At 45.5% G+C, this 17678-nt stretch overlaps 1 protein-coding gene across 2 annotated transcripts; it reads left to right on the top strand.

Moving 5' to 3' along the window:
- Nucleotides 1-5206: 5206 nt before the first annotated feature.
- On the top strand, nucleotides 5207-17345 carry MSL1 (MSL complex subunit 1). 2 transcript variants are annotated; one of them, XM_040245449.1, is made up of 9 exons: nucleotides 5207-6294; nucleotides 8780-9003; nucleotides 10054-10436; nucleotides 12352-12399; nucleotides 12852-12916; nucleotides 13565-13632; nucleotides 14033-14157; nucleotides 14325-14397; nucleotides 14796-17345. In XM_040245449.1, the coding sequence occupies exons 1-9, from the start codon at nucleotides 5527-5529 to the stop codon at nucleotides 14884-14886; spliced, it is 1845 nt and encodes a 614-aa protein (XP_040101383.1). In that variant the 5' UTR covers nucleotides 5207-5526; the 3' UTR covers nucleotides 14887-17345. The 2 variants fall into 2 exon arrangements, with proteins under 2 accessions (XP_040101383.1, XP_040101384.1); XM_040245450.1 differs by lacking the exon at nucleotides 12352-12399.
- Nucleotides 17346-17678: the final 333 nt, after the last annotated feature.

Genomic DNA, 17678 nt, shown 5'->3' with positions numbered 1-17678 from the left:
GTACTCTTGCCTGGAAAATCCCACGGATGGAGGAGCCTGGTGGGCCACAGTCCATGGGGGTCGCTAAGAGTCAGACAGGACTGAGTGACTTCACTTTCATTTTTCACTTTCATGCATTGGAGGAGGAAATGGCAACCCACTCTAGTGTTCTTGCCTGGAGAATCCCAAGGACGGGGGAGCCTGGTGGGCTGCCATCTATGGGGTCGCACAGAGTCGGACACGATTGAAGTGACTTAGCAGCAGCAGCAGCAGCAGAGTGGGACCCAAGAATTTGCATTTCGAACAAGTTCCCAGGTGATGCCAGTCTTGGAGATTTGGTCTTGTTGTTCAGTCACTCAGTTGTGTCAGACTCTTTGCAACCCCATGGACTGCAGCACGCCAGGCTTTCCTGTCCTTCACTATCTCTGTTTGCTCGAACTCACATCCATTGAGTCAATGATGCCATCCAACCATCTCATCCTGTCACCCCCTTCTCCTCCTGCCCCCCATCTTTCCCAGCATCAGGGTCTTTTCCAATGAGTCAGTTCTTCAAATCAGGTGGCCAGCATATTGGAGCTTCAGCATCAGTCCTTCCAGTGAATAGTCAAGGTTGATTTCCTTTAGGATTGACTGGTTTGATCTTCTTGCTGTCAAAGGAACTCTCAAGAGTCTTCTCCAGTACCACAGTTCAAAAGCATCAATTGTTTGGTGCTCAGCCTTCTTTATGGCCCACCTCTCATATCTGTACATGACTACTGGGAAAAGCATAGCTTTGACTAACAACCGGAGTTTGTTGGACAATTCCATGGACAGAGGAGCCTAGTGGGCTGAAGTCCATTGATCACAAAGAGTTGGACATGACTGAGCGACTAACATTTGGTCTAGTGAGGAAGAAAACAGGGAATTTAACAAATCCTGGTCTTAGAAGTCGACTACAAAGTCCTCCTTCTCCCTCATGCCCTCCTCACTGTTTCTATTGATTACAGAGAAAGTGAAAGTTTAGTTGCGCAGTCTGTCTGACTCTTTGTGACTCCATGGACTGTAGCCCACCAGGCTCCTCTGTCCATGGGATTTTCCAGGCAAGAGTACTGGAGTGGGTTGCCATTTCCTTCTCCAACTGATTACAAAGTTCTGTAAATTAATAATGCGAAAACTAGATTCTCAAGCCTTAGATTAACCATTTACCATCTCTCACTTGAACTAATAGCCTGCAAGTTGGTCTCCTGCCTTCAGTACATATACTAGCTTTCAAAAACACAATCTAATTATTCCACACTTTGCTGGAAATCTTTCAGTGTTTCACCTTGGCTGATAAATCAGTTGTCTCAAGTCCCTCAGAGAGGTATTGGTTCCAAAATCCTGCTCAGGATACCAAAATCCTGGAATGCTCAAGTCTCTTATATAAAATGGTGTATATTTGCATATAGCCTATGCATATCCTCTAAGTCATCTCTAGTTACTTACAATACCTAACACAGTGCAAATGATATGTAAATCATTGTTGGGCTTGTAGCAAATTCAAGTTTTGCTTCTTGGAACTTTCTGGAATTTTTGTTCCTGAATATTTTCAACTTGCAGTTGGTTGAACCTGCAGATGTGGAACCTGTGCATGTGGAGGGTCAACTGTATCCATTTCTTAGCTGGGTCTTCAGACCTCAATAATCTGGTCTCAATACACCTCACCTGTTTTATCCTCTGTACTCCCCACTATCCAAGCTAAAGTCCAGTCGACTTCTCCATTTACTCCAATACATCCTTTTATCCCAGGTATCTGCAATGTTCTCAACTCTGAAATGTCCTCCTATGGCCTCAACCTTTAAGACCCACTTCAGTTGTCACTTCCTCAGTTCCCTCCAGATAGTATGTTCTATCTTCTTTGTGCTTCTAGACAACTTTTTTCTTCCCTAGGTTTCACTATTTACACCCTATTAATAAGGCTGTCACTCTTAACCAAGCTAAAGGTCAAGGGTAGGTGCTTTCTCTTAATATATCTAAACACTTCATTTACTCACTCAGTGAATATTTATTAACTGCCTACTTTAGGCCAGATATATATTTCTACGGGCTAAGGAGACAACAGAGAAAGAAAACATAAAGCTCACATTCTAGTGGAAGAGGACAATAAACACAATAAATTACATGTTAGATAGTAATATCTAACATTATCTATTAGGGGCTTCCCTGGTGGCTCAGAGGTTAAAGCATCTGCCTGCAATATGGGAGACCTGGGTTTGATCCCTGGGTCGGGAAGATCCCCTGAAGAAGGAAATGGCAACCCACTCCAGTATTCTTGCCTGGAGAATCCCATGGACGGAGGAGCCTGGTGGGCTACAGTCCACAGGGTCACAAAGAGTCGGACACGACTGAGCGACTTCACTTCAGATAGTAATAAGTATATGAAAAAACTAAAGCAGGAAAGGCCCGGGAAGGAATTTAAAAGAGGTTGTGGGTTTACATAAGATAGCCAGAAAAGAAGGCTTGATGAAAAGATATTTAGTAAAAAACTGAAGCAATGAATAGGAAGGTATGTGAATATCTGAAGAAACAGTGACACATGTGGAAAGACTAGCAAGTGAAAGGGCCTGAGCAGACCCATGCTGGGTGTGTGTGAAGGACAGCAAAGAGGCGAGTGTGGCAGGAGGGGACTGAATAAGGGGGAGAGTAGTAGGAGCTGAAGTCATCTGTACTGGGGGCCAGATTCTAAAAACCAAAAGGATAATTTTGTTTTTACTCCAAGTAAGATGAGAAGTCATGAGAAAGAACATGTTCTCATATCAGGTTCACTGTGGCTGCTGTGTTGAGAACAGACCTCAGTGGGGGAAGGCAAAGGTTGAAACAGGGGCTAATTACAGTTATTGCAATAAAAAAAAAGGTGAGATACGATTATGGAAAAGATTATGGCTCAAGGTGGAAGTTGTGGAAATGTTGCAAAGGAGTATGTTTCTGGATATACATATTGAAGGGCAATGGTATTGAAGACTGACTGGATATGAAGTGAGAGAGAGGAAGGCTATAGAAGAAGCAGGATTTAGGTGAGGCAAATTCAGGAGTGTGATTTTAGACACAAATTTGAAATGCCTCTTAGACATCCAAGTGGATGTTTCCTAGGCATCTGAATATATGATTTTGGAGTGAGGGAATGAGCCTAGGAAGAAGATCTAAATTTAGAAGTTGCCAGTATAGAGATTCGGGTTTGATCCCTGGGTCGGGAAGATCCCCTGAAGTAGGAAATGGCAACCCACTCCAGTATTCTTGCCAGAAAAATGGACAGAGGAGCCTAGCAGGCTATAGTCCTTGGGGTCACAGAGTCGGACATGACTGAGCACGTGAGCAGTGCAGAGATGGTATTGAAGGTCTTGACACTGAAAAAGATCACCATATTCTATAGGCCTCCTGCCACACGTGGCCCCCACTTCACTGGTATCCCTAACTCCAAATACTCCCTTTGCAGATCTGAGGCCATGTAGTCTGGCAGAAGAGGGCTGTGGCTCCCTTGGCTTCTTAGCACGTTCCCATCCATTTGTTTAAAGTTTGCAGTGTTTTATGCTCTGAGCTCACAGGGCAGAGACACAGTTTCAATTAGAGGTTTTCACATGAGGCCAAATAATGTTGCTGCTGCTGCTAAGTCCATTCAGTCGTGTCCAACTCTGTGCGACCCCATGACGGCAGCCCACCAGGCTCCACCGTCCCTGTGATTCTCCAGGTAAGAACACTGGAGTGGGTTGCCATTTCTTTCTCCAGTGCATGAAAGTGGAAAGTGAAAGTGAAGTCACTCAGTCGTGTCCAACTCTTGGCAACCCCATGGACTGCAGCCTCCCAGGCTCCTCTGCCCATGAGATTTTCCAGGGAAGAGTACTGGAGTGGGCTGCCATTGTCATCTCCATATACACTGGGGGAAAAAAATCCCACCTAAAAAGAAAAATCAATAAAAACTATTTAAAAGTTTTCCAGGAGAAATTCTGTAAGGACTTGTTGGCTAAAGCTGTCTGAAAGGTTAGACAGACAGATACAAAATGAACACAAAGTGCTCAGCATGTTAATACCCTAAAGTATTTCTAGTCTCCGTAAAGGTAAAGAAATCTTCTAAGACTTCCTTTGCCTCAGTCTTTCATGAACACCCCCAGAAGACGCTAGAAGTGACTTAAGAAGTCTGGGGAGGTGGCCGTTGGGAAAGAACTGTTGGTAGTTGGCAATACTTCATTCCAGGGAGGTGGTGGCAACAACTCCCTAGGCAGCAGACATCATGGATTTTCCTCCCTCGGGGTACCAGAGGTCCCCTCCGTTTCTGATCTGGGTCCCTTAGAGACAAAGAACTTCATTCTCTCCCATACAAGTGTGGGGTTGCTGGGGAGCGCAGGGGTGGAGGGGTTAGAATTCTATGCCCAGGAAACACCCACAGGCTCAAACAGGAGCCTGCATCCTAACTCTGGTCCAGGCGGCGCGCGGGGCCCCTCCGGTGAGGGCCAGGCCTGTTGCCAACGTGCCCAGGAAAGGGTTCGCCCAGCGCAGGCCGGGTACATGGGGCGCTCGATACACTTCCACGGAGGGCGCATCTGCCTCCCGAAGCCCCCTTCCTTCCTCTCAACTCCACTCTCTCGCGCTTCTCTCTCTCCCGGAGCCTCAGCATTCGCCTGCAGCCCGTCGCCGCCCTCGCCCTTTCTTCCCTCCTCCGGACCCTCCCCCGGCTCGCCCCTCCTCCGGCAGCCCACCTTCACCCCGCCGCTCCGCGGGTTCCTCGGTCCTCGCCCCTTATTCCCGGCCTCCCCTCGCCGGCCCCCCGCGCCCGGGGCCCCCGCGGCCCCCTGCCCGCCCTCCTCCAGGCGACAGCGGCCCCTTTCACAATAGCGCGGCCCGCCTCCCTCCTCTCGGCTCCCGGTTCACTCCCGCCCGCTTCTCTCCCGGCGCATGCGCCCTCCGGTCGGCGGCGGCTGCGGCTGTGGCGGCTCCGAGCGGCTCCGTTTTTTTAAAGGGAAACGCTGAGGCGTCGGGGGTGACTGTGGGGGAGGGGGACCCCGAGTCCGGAGACCCCCGGGTGAGGCGACAGACCCTCTCCCGTAGTAGGAGGGCTTTGGGCGGACCCATCCCTCCCACCCCCTCCTGAGGAGGAGGGGGGGGGAAATGGAGGCTCGGGGCGGCTGAGGCGAGCTCCGGGGCGGGGGGCCGGGGCGGGGAAGGGGGGGTGTGGGGTGGGGAGACGAGGCGGGCCCGGCCGGGCCAGGGGGGGCCGAAGCGAGCTCCGGGGATGAGCTCGGGGGCGGCTGGGTGCGAGCTTCTGCCTCTGAGGCGAAGGCGGCGGCGGCGGCAGCAGAGGCGGCGGCGAGGCCCCCATGGGCCGGCGGCGGGCCTCAGCCGCGGCCTCCACTTCTCCGCACGCCGGCGGGATGGCGCCCGGGCCCCGGAGGAGCCGCGCTAGCCGAGGCCTGCTGCCGCGCTGCTGAGGCGAGCCCGCCAAACTCCCCCTCCCCCTCCTCCGTCCTCGACCCCCCGCACCTCACCCCTTCCCCACCCCCTCCTCCGTCTCGGTCCCCGACGCTGCTCCGGACCACTATGACCATGAGATCCGCAGTGTTCAAGGCGGCCGCGGCCCCTGCCGGCGGCAACCCTGAGCAGCGACTGGACTACGAGCGGGCTGCGGCGCTGGGCGGGCCCGAGGACGAACCTGGGGCGGCCGAAGCCCACTTCCTCCCCCGGCACCGTAAGCTCAAGGAGCCGGGGCCCCCGCTGGCCTCCTCCCAAGGCGGGAGCCCCGCGCCCTCACCGGCCGGCTGCGGCGGCAAGGGCCGGGGCTTGTTACTCCCGGCCGGGGCGGCCCCCGGGCAGCAGGAAGAGAGCTGGGGCGGCTCGGTGCCCTTGCCCTGTCCACCCCCGGCCACCAAACAAGCTGGCATTGGGGGGGAGCCAGCGGCAGCCGGAGCCGGCTGCAGTCCCCGACCCAAGTATCAGGCGGTGCTGCCCATTCAGACGGGCTCTCTCGTGGCGGCGGCCAAAGAGCCTACGCCCTGGGCTGGGGACAAGGGTGGGGCGGCTCCCCCAGCTGCCACCGCCTCGGACCCGGCGGGACCCCCACCACTACCTCTGCCCGGGCCGCCACCCCTCGCGCCCACCGCCGCCGCCGGGACCCTGGCGGCCAGCGAGGGCCGATGGAAGAGTATGAGGAAGAGCCCTCTCGGAGGTGGCGGCGGCTCTGGAGCTTCCAGTCAGGCCGCCTGCCTCAAACAGATCCTTCTGCTGCAATTGGACCTCATCGAACAGCAGCAGCAGCAGCTGCAGGCCAAGGAAAAGGAGATCGAGGAGCTGAAGTCAGAGAGAGACACGGTACGGGAAGGGTTAATCTGCGTTCGGGACGAGGAGCGAGTTGTGCGCATGCTCGGGGGAAGGGGGCTGTAGGAGGTTAAGGTATCCCTGAGTTAGGGGTAAGGAGGTCGGCCACCAGCAAAGGAGTCTTCTCAGTAGCTGGGTCCTTGGGAGCCAGGCTCACAGACACGTTGGGTTTGAGGGAAGGGTTAAAGGGCAACCTCCCAGGAGGAGGGGGAGGGGAGGTTTCAGGTGCCAAAGGGTTAATTTAAAATGACAGCCCCAGACTTGTGGGAAAGACGTTGAGTGGGAAAGATTTGTGAGGGGTTGAAAAATGAAAAGGTGGGATGCATATATGGTTGCTTTGTGGAAGGAGTTAAAGAGCTTTGCGTTAGAAATGCATTCTGGAGGAGAGGGCCATAGCAGCTGTTGCTCTAAGCACTGCTGTAGCATCTTTATCTAGATAGAGTAGTAGGCCTTTTCATTGGCAGAGGGGTTGAGGTGACTCACAGTGGAATCCTGTTTTAGCTTTTTAAAATGATATTAGGAGAATCATCACCTTTGATTTCAGACAGTTTTTTGTTTGTTTTTTTTTAAATAGGAATCGGAGTTATAAAACATGACCTACTGACCAGCTCCCTTGTATAAGCATGGTGTTTAGAAACTGGAAGGCTTTTAAGGCATCAGGGAAATTAAGTTTATTAAATGTATTAAGCAGACCGAAATTTTTTCCCCTATATTAGAATCTTAAGATGTAGGGAAATCATTTATTATTTCTTTGTACTTCTGAGGAGCATGACTATATAGGCTTGTTTTATTTTATTTTATTACCCTTGTAGCAGTAGTTAAGGGCACCTGATGTGTTAAAACATACTCCAGATATCAGGAAAGCTGTGGTGGTGGGATATTATAGTGCTTGCATACCTTACAGCTGCCTAAAAATAAACATGGTTTCTACAATTGTTGTGTTCAGGCTGCAGCAGTCTCTGTCTCTCCTCTCTCTCCCTCCCTCTCTCTCTCTGGCGTTGTGTGCGCCAAGGGCTGAGCAAGGGAGCAGAGGGCTATTCATTTTGTTTGCTTTCCAAATGAATCTCTTCAGGCAGCAACTGTTTTATTAGAGAATGCATTCTGCAAGGTGGAATGGGAGCTGGGGCCGGTCTCATTAAAATATTTCATGGTGTTGATTTGTGGAAGTTACTCAATATGGAGGTGGCACTGCTCAGCTACTGTACTGCAGTCTAGGGGTGTGATGGTACTGTAATTACAACACATCATGTCCTGACTTGGGGGGGAGAGTCCGGAAGAGGACGACCAGTGAAGGAGAAGAAATCAAGGAAATGTCATCCACAAACAGACGTGTTTAAGTAATGTTAAGGCTGTGAATCAAAACAGAAGGAGATGAAATGAGAGTGTGGCTGACAGGGGGCTCTCTGCTGATTGTGGTTTTTGCTCAGTTCCTGAGGTAATGGCCCTTTTGCAGATTTTCCTAGGCAGGAAAAGTGGGGTGAGTTAAGGATAGAGTGTCAGTCTGAACTTGGCATTCACTGCCTCTGTTGTGTATTGCAGTCTTAGTGTTGCTTAAGCTTGTTTCTCTTATTCCAGTTGTTATTTGGCTTCTCATGAGATCTGTGCAGCTAAGTGGATGTAATGAAGTCAACATTAATATCACTGTCTAACTCAAATAAAATTCTTGTTATAGAGTATAAGTAGCACAGTCGGCATCTTTTCTCAGAACATTTTAATGTGAAATTTTCAATGATAATAGACTTCCATTTTGTGTTTGATCATGTGGTCCTCCCTTTAATTATTAGAGTCAAAAGACTTTTCAATGTTCAAATAAATAGGTATAAGTTTTTCTGTTATCTCAAATGCAAAGCAATATGCATATTTGATGATTGATGGGACTTACGGGTACTGGTTCTTTTCATAAGTCTTCCAAATTGAGTGTTCACAGTTTAGGTGGCACCTCCCCACCCTACCATACCGCCTTTCAAATAACATTGCAATCCCTAGTGGCACTGTGATTGTGTGAGCTTTTAATTCTGTCTCAATGTACTGTCTGGACTTTGCCCTTGTATGTAGCATTTTTGAGTAGAAGTAGAGAGGATAGTGTTTGGAGAACTTCAGGGCCTCCTAAAAGAACATTAAGGTTAATTCTGGAAACTCCCAAACTGACTTGGAGCCACATGTTAGCAGTAGCAGAGACTGTGCCATTTAAAAGGCATGTTGTGGCCTCTCCAAGTGAAGAGGATTTTTTTCAAAAGAATGAACAGATTCCCCATGTCCCTCCCCAACTACATTAGCTCCTAAAATTAACCAGTGCATCTTGTCTTCTCTATTGTGATTAAGAAAATCTATTCAGATTATGTCTGCTTGTTAAAAATAAGTTGAATTGCTGTGGTTCATGGAAAGAGGCAGAAGACCAGACTGATTCCAGAATGGGAATAAGTACCTGTATTTAATTTTTCTGTTTTTTAAGTCTGCATTTTGCCACTCTCTTTTTTAGCTCCTTGCTCGGATTGAACGTATGGAAAGGCGGATGCAGCTGGTAAAGAAGGATAACGAGAAAGAAAGGCACAAGCTGTTTCAGGGCTATGAAACTGAAGAAAGAGAGGAAACGGAGCTATCGGAGAAAATTAAACTGGAGTGCCAGCCGGAGCTTTCTGAGACAACCCAGACTCTGCCTCCCAAGCCTTTCTCCTGTGGGCGGAGTGGAAAGGGACACAAAAGGTGTGCTGATAACTTTGTTACACTGTCTGGACTTGAGGTTACTTGTTTGCAGTGACTGAGAGTAAGGGATGAGGACTTATGAATTAGTTTTAATACAACTGTATCTTGAATCACAAGGTCTTCTGTACTGAGAAACTGAAACATCCTTGTGTGGGCTATAAAAGTCTGTTAGGAACATTTTGGTCACAGTAGTAATTACAGAATGCAGCATACATCATAAAGAGAATGGGCAGCAAATGTGACAGCTGAATTTCTTAAAACTATAGCCCTTCACTTCAAGTTAGGAAGTATTAAATTCCTTCATTGCGTTAGGCACTGGTAGATGTTAAAAATGTAAGCTCAAAAAAAAAAAGTAAGCTCTAACTAGTTGTCCTTGGACTCGAAGAAATTAGCTATAAGGATAGCATAAATTTTGAAAACTCAGAATTCAACTGCAATAAAATATGCAGATGGACAACAGTGATACAGACTATTCAGAGATTAATTATCGTGCGTTAGAATAGTGAAAGTTTAAGGAGGAAATGGATCTTGAAAAAGTATAGAACTTAGGCTGGTAAAAAAGGAAAGGAGATGACATTCTAGAAGTGTGCGTGTGTGTGCGCGCGCGCGTGTAGACTGGTGGGAGAAAGAGAATCAGAAAATAGCAAGGAAAAATGATTGTAATTAACATGGTATAGGAATGGGGGGTGGGATAAGACTGGGGTCTGGTTGACAGGAATGAAATAGACCACAGAGTAGAGGTGTCTGACGTTAGTAAAGGATCTTAAATAAAATAGGAACCTTCTTAGATTTAGTAGTCAGTGGAATAATAGTAGAAGTTCTTAAGCATGGAAACTCACTTGTTCAACAAACGTTTACTAAGGGCTTATTATACATACTGTTAAGCATAACGCTGTTCCTGTTCATGACAGCCAAGTGAACTCAGATATTTAGATACTTGAATACTGGTCATTTTGGAGCAAGCTAGTTCTCTTGCCCAAAAATGTAATCAAATCAGATTTTATTCAAGAGTCAATAAAATTCTATAATCTTTTCTTCCCTATCTAATAGGAAATCCCCATTTGGAAGTACAGAAAGAAAGATTCCTGTTAAAAAGCTGGCTCCTGAATTTTCAAAAGTCAAAACAAAAACTCCTAAGCACTCTCCTGTTAAAGAGGAACCCTGTGGTTCCTTATCTGAAACTGTTTGTAAACGTGAATTGAGGAGCCAAGAAACTCCAGAAAAGCCCCGGTCTTCAGTGGACACCCCGCCAAGACTCCCAACTCCCCAGAAGGGACCCAGCACCCATCCCAAGGAGAAAGCCTTCTCAAGTGAGATAGAAGACTTGCCGTACCTTTCCACCACAGAAATGTATTTGTGTCGTTGGCACCAGCCGCCCCCATCACCGTTACCATTACGGGAATCCTCTCCAAAGAAGGAGGAGACTGTAGCAAGTAAGGCATAGAGAACACTTGCTCTTATACCCTAGTGGTGGCGGTCAAGCTAACAAGTGTGAAAATGCCTTTGGCATTTTTAAAAAAGTGCAATCAATAAAGCAGAGTTCTGTCAAGAATGAGTAAGTTAACAGCCAGAGACAGACACTGTGCAGGCATTGCAAATAGATGGAATTACAGCAAAATGTGCTCAATGTATTTGCCTGCTTACAACACTGGGAGATGTGTTTGCCAGTAAGTTGCTCATCACAAGAGCACCAGACTTGGGGGTGTAATCTCCGGCAACTTGCATGCCCTCTGAAAGAAGGGTTTTCTGTGCTGTGAAATGCATAGAACTTATACTTTGCCATGCACGACTGTTCCTGCAATTGATACTGTGTGAAACCTGGGAGGGTGGTCTTTGGGTGTTCTCAGGGGCCAATGGTAATTTTGGGGTTGGGGAGCCAGCTTGGGGTGGGGAATTTCACCTGGGCCTCCGCTCTTTAACTATATAAACATTTATCTGTATCTCTGTGTCCCGGTCTGGGGGGCAGGAGGAATCTGCCAAAGACCAACAGTCTTACTATATCTCACTATACTTCACAAAGGTTCTAAATGTGAAGAGTTTACTTGGATTGCAGTAGCCCATTGGTTGTTCATATATTTAAATAAAATGGTCTACAAACTATTTTTCAAACAATAAGGACTATCTTGGGATATCTGAGCTGCTTGGGATGGGTGTGGGGTATGGGACCTTGGTCTTCATTCCCTTTTTGTTCTTCATGGCTTCCATACAGAGATGCTCCCCTATCTCCTACATCAACCAGTAACTGGAATGTGCCTTCAATCATGTAATGTTAGTCTATGACAGTCACTGTGGGTGCTCCGGGATGATGGTGGGGAAGCCTTCTTGGATAGAGTCACGGTCCTGAGTTTCTACTGATGTGTCTTGCCCTCGTAGGGCTGGGTATGGGAATCCATTCCAATAAGACAAGAGCATTCTCCAGGCTTTTGTTTGGCTGTTCTGGTGACAAAATTAAGTGGGGAAGATAGATTACTCTTCTTCATTATCTAAAATTCATTAGGCCTTACATTTGAGTACATGGATAGACCAGGACCCTGATCTAGGTTCAGGTTTTTTGTTGGTTCAGTCAGTTGAACAGGTTCATCCTTAATGGTTAACCTTCTTGCTGCCATGGCAATGCTGTGTAACAAGAGAAACCGTGAAGCAATTTCCCATCCGGGATTGAGAAATGGCTTGGTCCGGAGCTGTTCTGTGTGACTGGCTGTTTTTGAAAACCCTTTCTGCCGTAGTACAGAAAATTCCAAACACCTCTGATATTGTGGGTCTAGCAGTACAGAAAGAGTCTGATTGGGGGGAATCCCAGTCCTCTGAGGAGCCTGAGTTGTGAATAAATGTGTGAATCCTTATTCTGGACGTCCCTATTTCAAGAGGAAGTCTCAATGGCTTGTTCTAAGGAAGCCAAAGTCTTTGTGCATGTTGTTCAGGCTGGACCAGCAAGGTAGTTTGTTTGGAGGGAGGAGGGAGCTGTTTTAAGAAGACTACATGTGTAAGTTTTGAGAACACTGATTTTTATTTGAAAAATAGGGTCAACTTTTACTCACCTGCCATGTTCTGAGTTTAAGGTTTGATATCCTTGGCCATCAACTGTTGCAGGGAAACCACCCTAAATAATGAAGAAAAGAAGTCGTCTCAGTGTAAAAAAAAAAAAAGTGGTGGGCTTATTTTCTTTTCTTTTGTCTGTTGTTCCCTCTTCCCCTCCCCTAGAGAGAAATTCTCAAAAGAGCAACTCAAAAAAAAAAAAACCAAAATGGCTTCCTAGTGAGAACATCAGTGATGATCCTTTCCTCCATTTTGGGTATGGGCTTTTTTTCTTTTTACACTGAGATGATTCTTCTTTCCTGCATTATTTAGGGTGTCTGATGCCATCAAGTGTTGCAGGAGAAACTTCAGTCTTGGCTGGTGAGTAGAATAGGAATTATATTGACTGGGCCTGGGGTGGGGGCTGGTGGGATGGTGGATGGTTGGGAGTTGCATCCCCCATCAGTTGGATGGGGGAGAGTGAGATTCCTTGGTATGTGATTACACTATAGACTTCAAAATGACTACAAATTTCAGTTGTTTTTCAGGAACTGCAATAGCATCCATTATATGAATTGTCAGGTATTGGTTTAGGGTTTTTTGTGATCCTGTGTTTGGCAGACTGCAATGGCATTTTAGGTTCTTTCAATACCATAGCAAGGACACTGAATATGGCTTCAGGTGAGGCCATAGAATGGATTCCTATCACTTGGTAACTTTGTCTTATCTGGGGAGAGACTTCTTGTCCTAGTGAATAGTAGGTTGTGTGACCTTGGATTTAAGGGTGGTTCCACCCCTCCTCCCTTTCTTTTTCTTTTTTTTTTTCTTTCTAGTTCCTTCTTGGAGGGACCACTCAGTAGAGCCTCTAAGGGACCCAAATCCTTCAGACCTTTTGGAGGTAGGTACCCAAGACTTGTCAATAGAAGGGAGTATGAGATAGATAGAAATGGGGGTATAACTTGAATATGTCATAATAACTGTATGGATGGGTTAAATAGAATTCTGAAGCCAGAAGGTAACTTGAGAGATTATCAAGTCCAACTCCTTTGTTGTATAGATGAAAAAACTGAGATCTAAAGTGGCTTAAGTGATTTATTAAAAAATAAGTAGCTAGTGAATATTCAAAACAGAGCTAGGTTTCATGCTAAGTAGAAAAGTTAGGCATGTACCACTCAGAAACAGAATTATATATTCCAAGCTCATTTGCCTTTTGAAAGCTTGATACTTACTTTAAACTCATGCCCTTATAAAATATAGTGGTAGGGAGGGTTTGTGGCAGTCTGAAGGGTTGTTTCATTTTTATGTGACTTTCACTTTGGAAAGTTATAGAAATGATTTTGAAATGTGGAGATTCTACAAGGGTAGGAGTAGGGATAGGAGTATGTGTTTTGTTGATTTTTGTTACCAGAAGTTTCCCATGATACCCATAGAACTTACAGACTTAGGTGGGACCTGAAGGTGAAAGAGTTTTTATTCCTGGAAGCTGGAAATGAGTATACATGTCACACGGTGATAAGTAGCTTATCAGCTGCTGTTCTTTACACAGAACCTGGATGACAGTGTGTTTTCGAAGAGGCATGCAAAACTGGAGCTGGATGAGAAGAGAAGGAAAAGGTGAGGCTAGAGATGTTCACTGTGGGAACAGTTGAGCCTATAGGACTGTGACATCTCTCATCCATGCTGAGGGGAGCCCAGGAGTTCTTAATGCTTTTAAATTACTGACTTCCTAATTGATTATCACAGTTTTGAAGTGGTTATTGTTATAGATAAAGATGTTTGTCCTCTTTGTCTTGTGGGGAACACTAACACATGATCCAGACTGCTAGACCGAAACAGCTCTTCCCTAATCAAGCAGACAGTTCTCTTTACCCCCTACTTCCCCACCCCCATCCCTTCATCTAGAAGTCTCAGCCAGGATCTCCCTAGCATCTGGATCATATGAGTTGCCTTTATAGAGCAGGTTTTCAGTAATATTGGGTTTGTTTGTTTTCTTTGTCTGGTTTGTTTTTCCCAGATGGGATATTCAGAGGATCAGGGAACAAAGAATTTTACAGCGACTGCAGCTCAGAATGTATAAAAAGAAAGGAATTCAGGAATCTGAGCCCGAGGTTACCTCATTTTTCCCTGAGCCAGATGATGGTAAGTTTTGTTTATCTAAGAGAATAAGTTTTCTCAGAGAAGAAAAAGGGTACAAGGCTCCAGGATACAACTTGCTCTGAATGAATGTGGTATTTTGGAAGAGGTATAGTTGCTAGATATCTTCCATCCATGTCACTAATAAGGTCTCATCTGGCTTTCTTCCATAGTTGAAAGTTTGATGATTACCCCCTTCTTGCCTGTTGTAGCATTCGGACGACCATTACCAAAACTAACTCCACAGTAAGTATAAAGGTTTTTTCCCTCTTCTCAGGTGGCATGCACGTCACTTCCCTTTCAGACTTCATGAGAGCTTCAATATAAGGTGGAATAGTTGGCTTAGGGATAGCCATGGCTCTTTGACAGAAATGACGCTGCCTGGGCCACTAGCTTTTGCAATGATAAGATTCCCAAGCCAAGAATTAGGAGGATTGCTTTTCGATTTAGAAATAGATTATTCAATCACTTTAATAGCACACCGTTTCTCTGACTTTGAGGCAAGAAAGACACTCCAAACTTGGGACTTGGGAGTCAGGGCTAGGAGTGGTGAAGGGTATACCATCTCTCTTTGACTTAGTCTCATGTCCATATTGAATTTCTTCTAGTCTTGCAGGTTGATTTCCGTATTCTCTTTTTGCCAGGAATTTTGAGCTGCCCTGGTTGGATGAGCGTAGCCGATGCAGGTTGGAGATCCAGAAGAAGCAAACACCTCATCGGACGTGTAGGAAATAGCTGTGCTGGCAAGAACCTTCTGTCTTCAGATAGTTGTAGCATGCCATTCCCAGAGAGTGGCAGAGACCTGTATATGTGACCTATGTCCTTATGTATGTTACCATTCGCTGAAAATGCCCTTCCATACTCCCCTGATCTTGGTTTTGTTTTCATCACTCTGATTTCACAAAAACTTTCATTGGGCTAATTGTGAATTGTGGAGGGTGATTGGGATTTATTTTCCCTTTTTGGGGAAATGAGTTCTCAACTTAAATCTATAGGATGGCAGACTTGGAAGCTTCAGGGGTCTGCTTCTTTACATTTGCCTGTGTTAAAGGGGTAAAAGGGCTCTCTTCATTAGACTTGTGGAAGATGAAGCAACCCCCCCTGCCTTTAGAGTTGTGCCTGCATGGCACTCTTCTCGCCCCGTATACCCTTCCTTATAGTATGAGTATAGTGGTTTTTACCCTAAAACAAAACAAAATTTCACCAGGAGCTTAAGGACCAGATGAGGAATAACAAGTGACGTGATGAAGCAAGTCATCTTCACAGGGTAGAAAAGATAATGGAGAGTTGGTTGATAAATATCTGAAAACACAGTTGTTGTCTTAAAACTGTTCTGTGATACAGCCATGTGGGAAGGGATGTTTGGCTGTGATTTTTTTCTTAAGTTAATGGGTAACTGAATTTCTTTCCCCACCCCTCAAGAATAAAATCTTCTGAAGAGAGAATGAGGATGGTTAGTTTGGGGCCAGTTATGGCTCTAAACAAAAGCAGTTGGTGTTTGGGAATGGCATGCCAGATCCTGTACAGATGTCTTTGTGTCACATCACCTCTTGAGTATTCCTTAGTTGGGTTTTATCCTTTTAGCTGAGCTCTTGGTGGTGGGTTAGAGATTTAGGGAGGGTGGGGATGTATGTGGAAATATGTGCTTCCTCTGGCTGGCAAATGTCTACATCTTGAAACAAACAGATGTACCTAATGAGCTTCTCCAGTTCATTTTGTAAAAATAGATTTGTATGTGTACCATCTTGGTTCTCCCCTCCCAACCCTCACCTCCCCCATTTTGTTAAAAAATTTCAGGACAGCACTCCAGGCCACTTTGGTCTCAGTGTAAGATCCCTGTAACTATCTGGAAGGAAAATAGAGCCAAGACCTCTGGTCTTAAATATATAGGAATTGCCTTTCTTTAGTCTTCAGGACTATTGTATGAAAACAAGTAGGGGTCTAATCTCCTAGAAGGTAGGGGCTTTTATCCTTGAAGAGAATATGTCCCCAGATTATTAGCACTTTTAGAGGAGAAGCCAAGGTATGTAGGGTGTGTGGCCGGCCCATCAGTGGAGCATGAGAGAATGGGATACCATTGTGGGAAGGGAAGAAAAAAGTTCCTCAGGGGCCTCCCACTGCTAAAGCTTTTCGTGAGATGTTGGTCTGTGCTCCCTGAGTTTGACTTTTAAAGGAATTACTCGGGCAGGACATGTAGTATTCTTGGATGATCTTGCTGCTCTTATTTCTCCTTTGTGTGTGTGTGTGTGTGTGGCTATGGGTTTTCATTTGTAACTCCATCTGCTTAGGAGAGTGGGCTCTCCACAAGGGAACCTGCTGTGAACTTCTTTGCAGCAAGAATGTAGAGAGAAATAGGACTTATTCCACTAGGGGCTCTCATCTCACACCTTAAGGAGAGGAAGGAGGTTTCTAGAAAAACTAGCCAGATTTTCTTTGTTCTACCATCATTTTAATATGGCAAACTGTTTGGCTTTCCTACTCTGACCTATGTTATGTTCCTTTAAAATGTGCCCAAGAAGAAAAAAGACCAGTCAGTGTCTCTTTATTTTATTCTTTGATTCCTCTCTGTTTCTTAATTTTCAGCATTTGTTGGATTCCTTTGGATATGGGTTAGCAGATTTCACCTTTGTTCCTACCCAAGGGACTTCCCAGATTCTGAACTCAAGTTAGACTAAGAGGAATCCATGAGGTGCTATTTGGCCAGACTTATGTGGATTCTAATTTCCTTGGTTTTCCCTCTACCTAGTATCTCTTTATTTTATTGCCCCCTCTTCTAGATCAATTCTCCTTTGATTTGGATATGTTGAAGTTTTTTTGAGAAGGAGGTTGGAGAGTAGATGAGCAAAGTTCCAAGAGCAAAAAGACAGTGTGTCAGAGTGTGGGGGGAAATTAGTCTTATTTTTTCCCTACATGGGATACAACACTGTGAAATTCAATCTTTAAGTGAAGGCCCTGCCGTTCTCCTAAAACATAGTTCTTTGTTTCTTTAACAAAGTTCAAGCTAGTGTTAATAAATTAAAAAAAGAAATTGCTTGTCTGTCCACTTCAGCTTTGTTTTATGCCCATTTCATATTGTTGTCTGTGTTGTAATTCATACTTTTGATACCATTTCTGATGTGTAAAATTGGTTGTCTTGTAAATATCTTATAAAGAGTTCAACTGTAAATAAACTATCGTGGCTGTTAATTTTTGAACTTCTGCTTCAATTTATTAGATTTATTGGGAAGCATTAAACAGTTTTGCTTGGATATTTTAAAGGACTAGAAAAAGAAATCCACTTTCACAAAATAGAAAAACACCATTTTCCCTTTTATATGAGATACTAACTCCCATTTGTGTATGAACACAGTGTTATGTTCCATCTCTTTGTCCTGGGTTCTTCCTTACAGATAATGGGCAATTAAAAAACAATAAGAGATGATAGGATGCTTGGTGCCTGGTATCTAATTAATAAAACCTCAGCTGGAAGGACCTTATAGGTCATGTAGTCTGACCCAAGTACATGATTTCCCTCTGACAACATTCCA

The sequence above is a fragment of the Oryx dammah genome, unplaced genomic scaffold (genome assembly GCF_014754425.2).
Source record: "Oryx dammah isolate SB20612 unplaced genomic scaffold, SCBI_Odam_1.1 HiC_scaffold_8, whole genome shotgun sequence".
Classification (NCBI taxonomy): Eukaryota; Metazoa; Chordata; class Mammalia; order Artiodactyla; family Bovidae; genus Oryx; species Oryx dammah.
The sequence above is the reverse complement of the archived record's forward strand: the minus strand, read 5'-3'. Positions and strand labels throughout refer to the sequence as shown.

Coding starts and splice junctions, on each gene's coding strand:
- MSL1 (XM_040245449.1), top strand. CDS start 5,527: ATGACCATGAGATCCGCAGTGTTCAAGGCGGCCGCGGCCCCTGCCGGC. Junction 12,400..12,851: donor AGAAACTTCAGTCTTGGCTG/GTGAGTAGAATA, acceptor TTTTCTTTCTAG/TTCCTTCTTGGAGGGACCAC. Junction 14,158..14,324: donor TTTCCCTGAGCCAGATGATG/GTAAGTTTTGTT, acceptor TTTCTTCCATAG/TTGAAAGTTTGATGATTACC.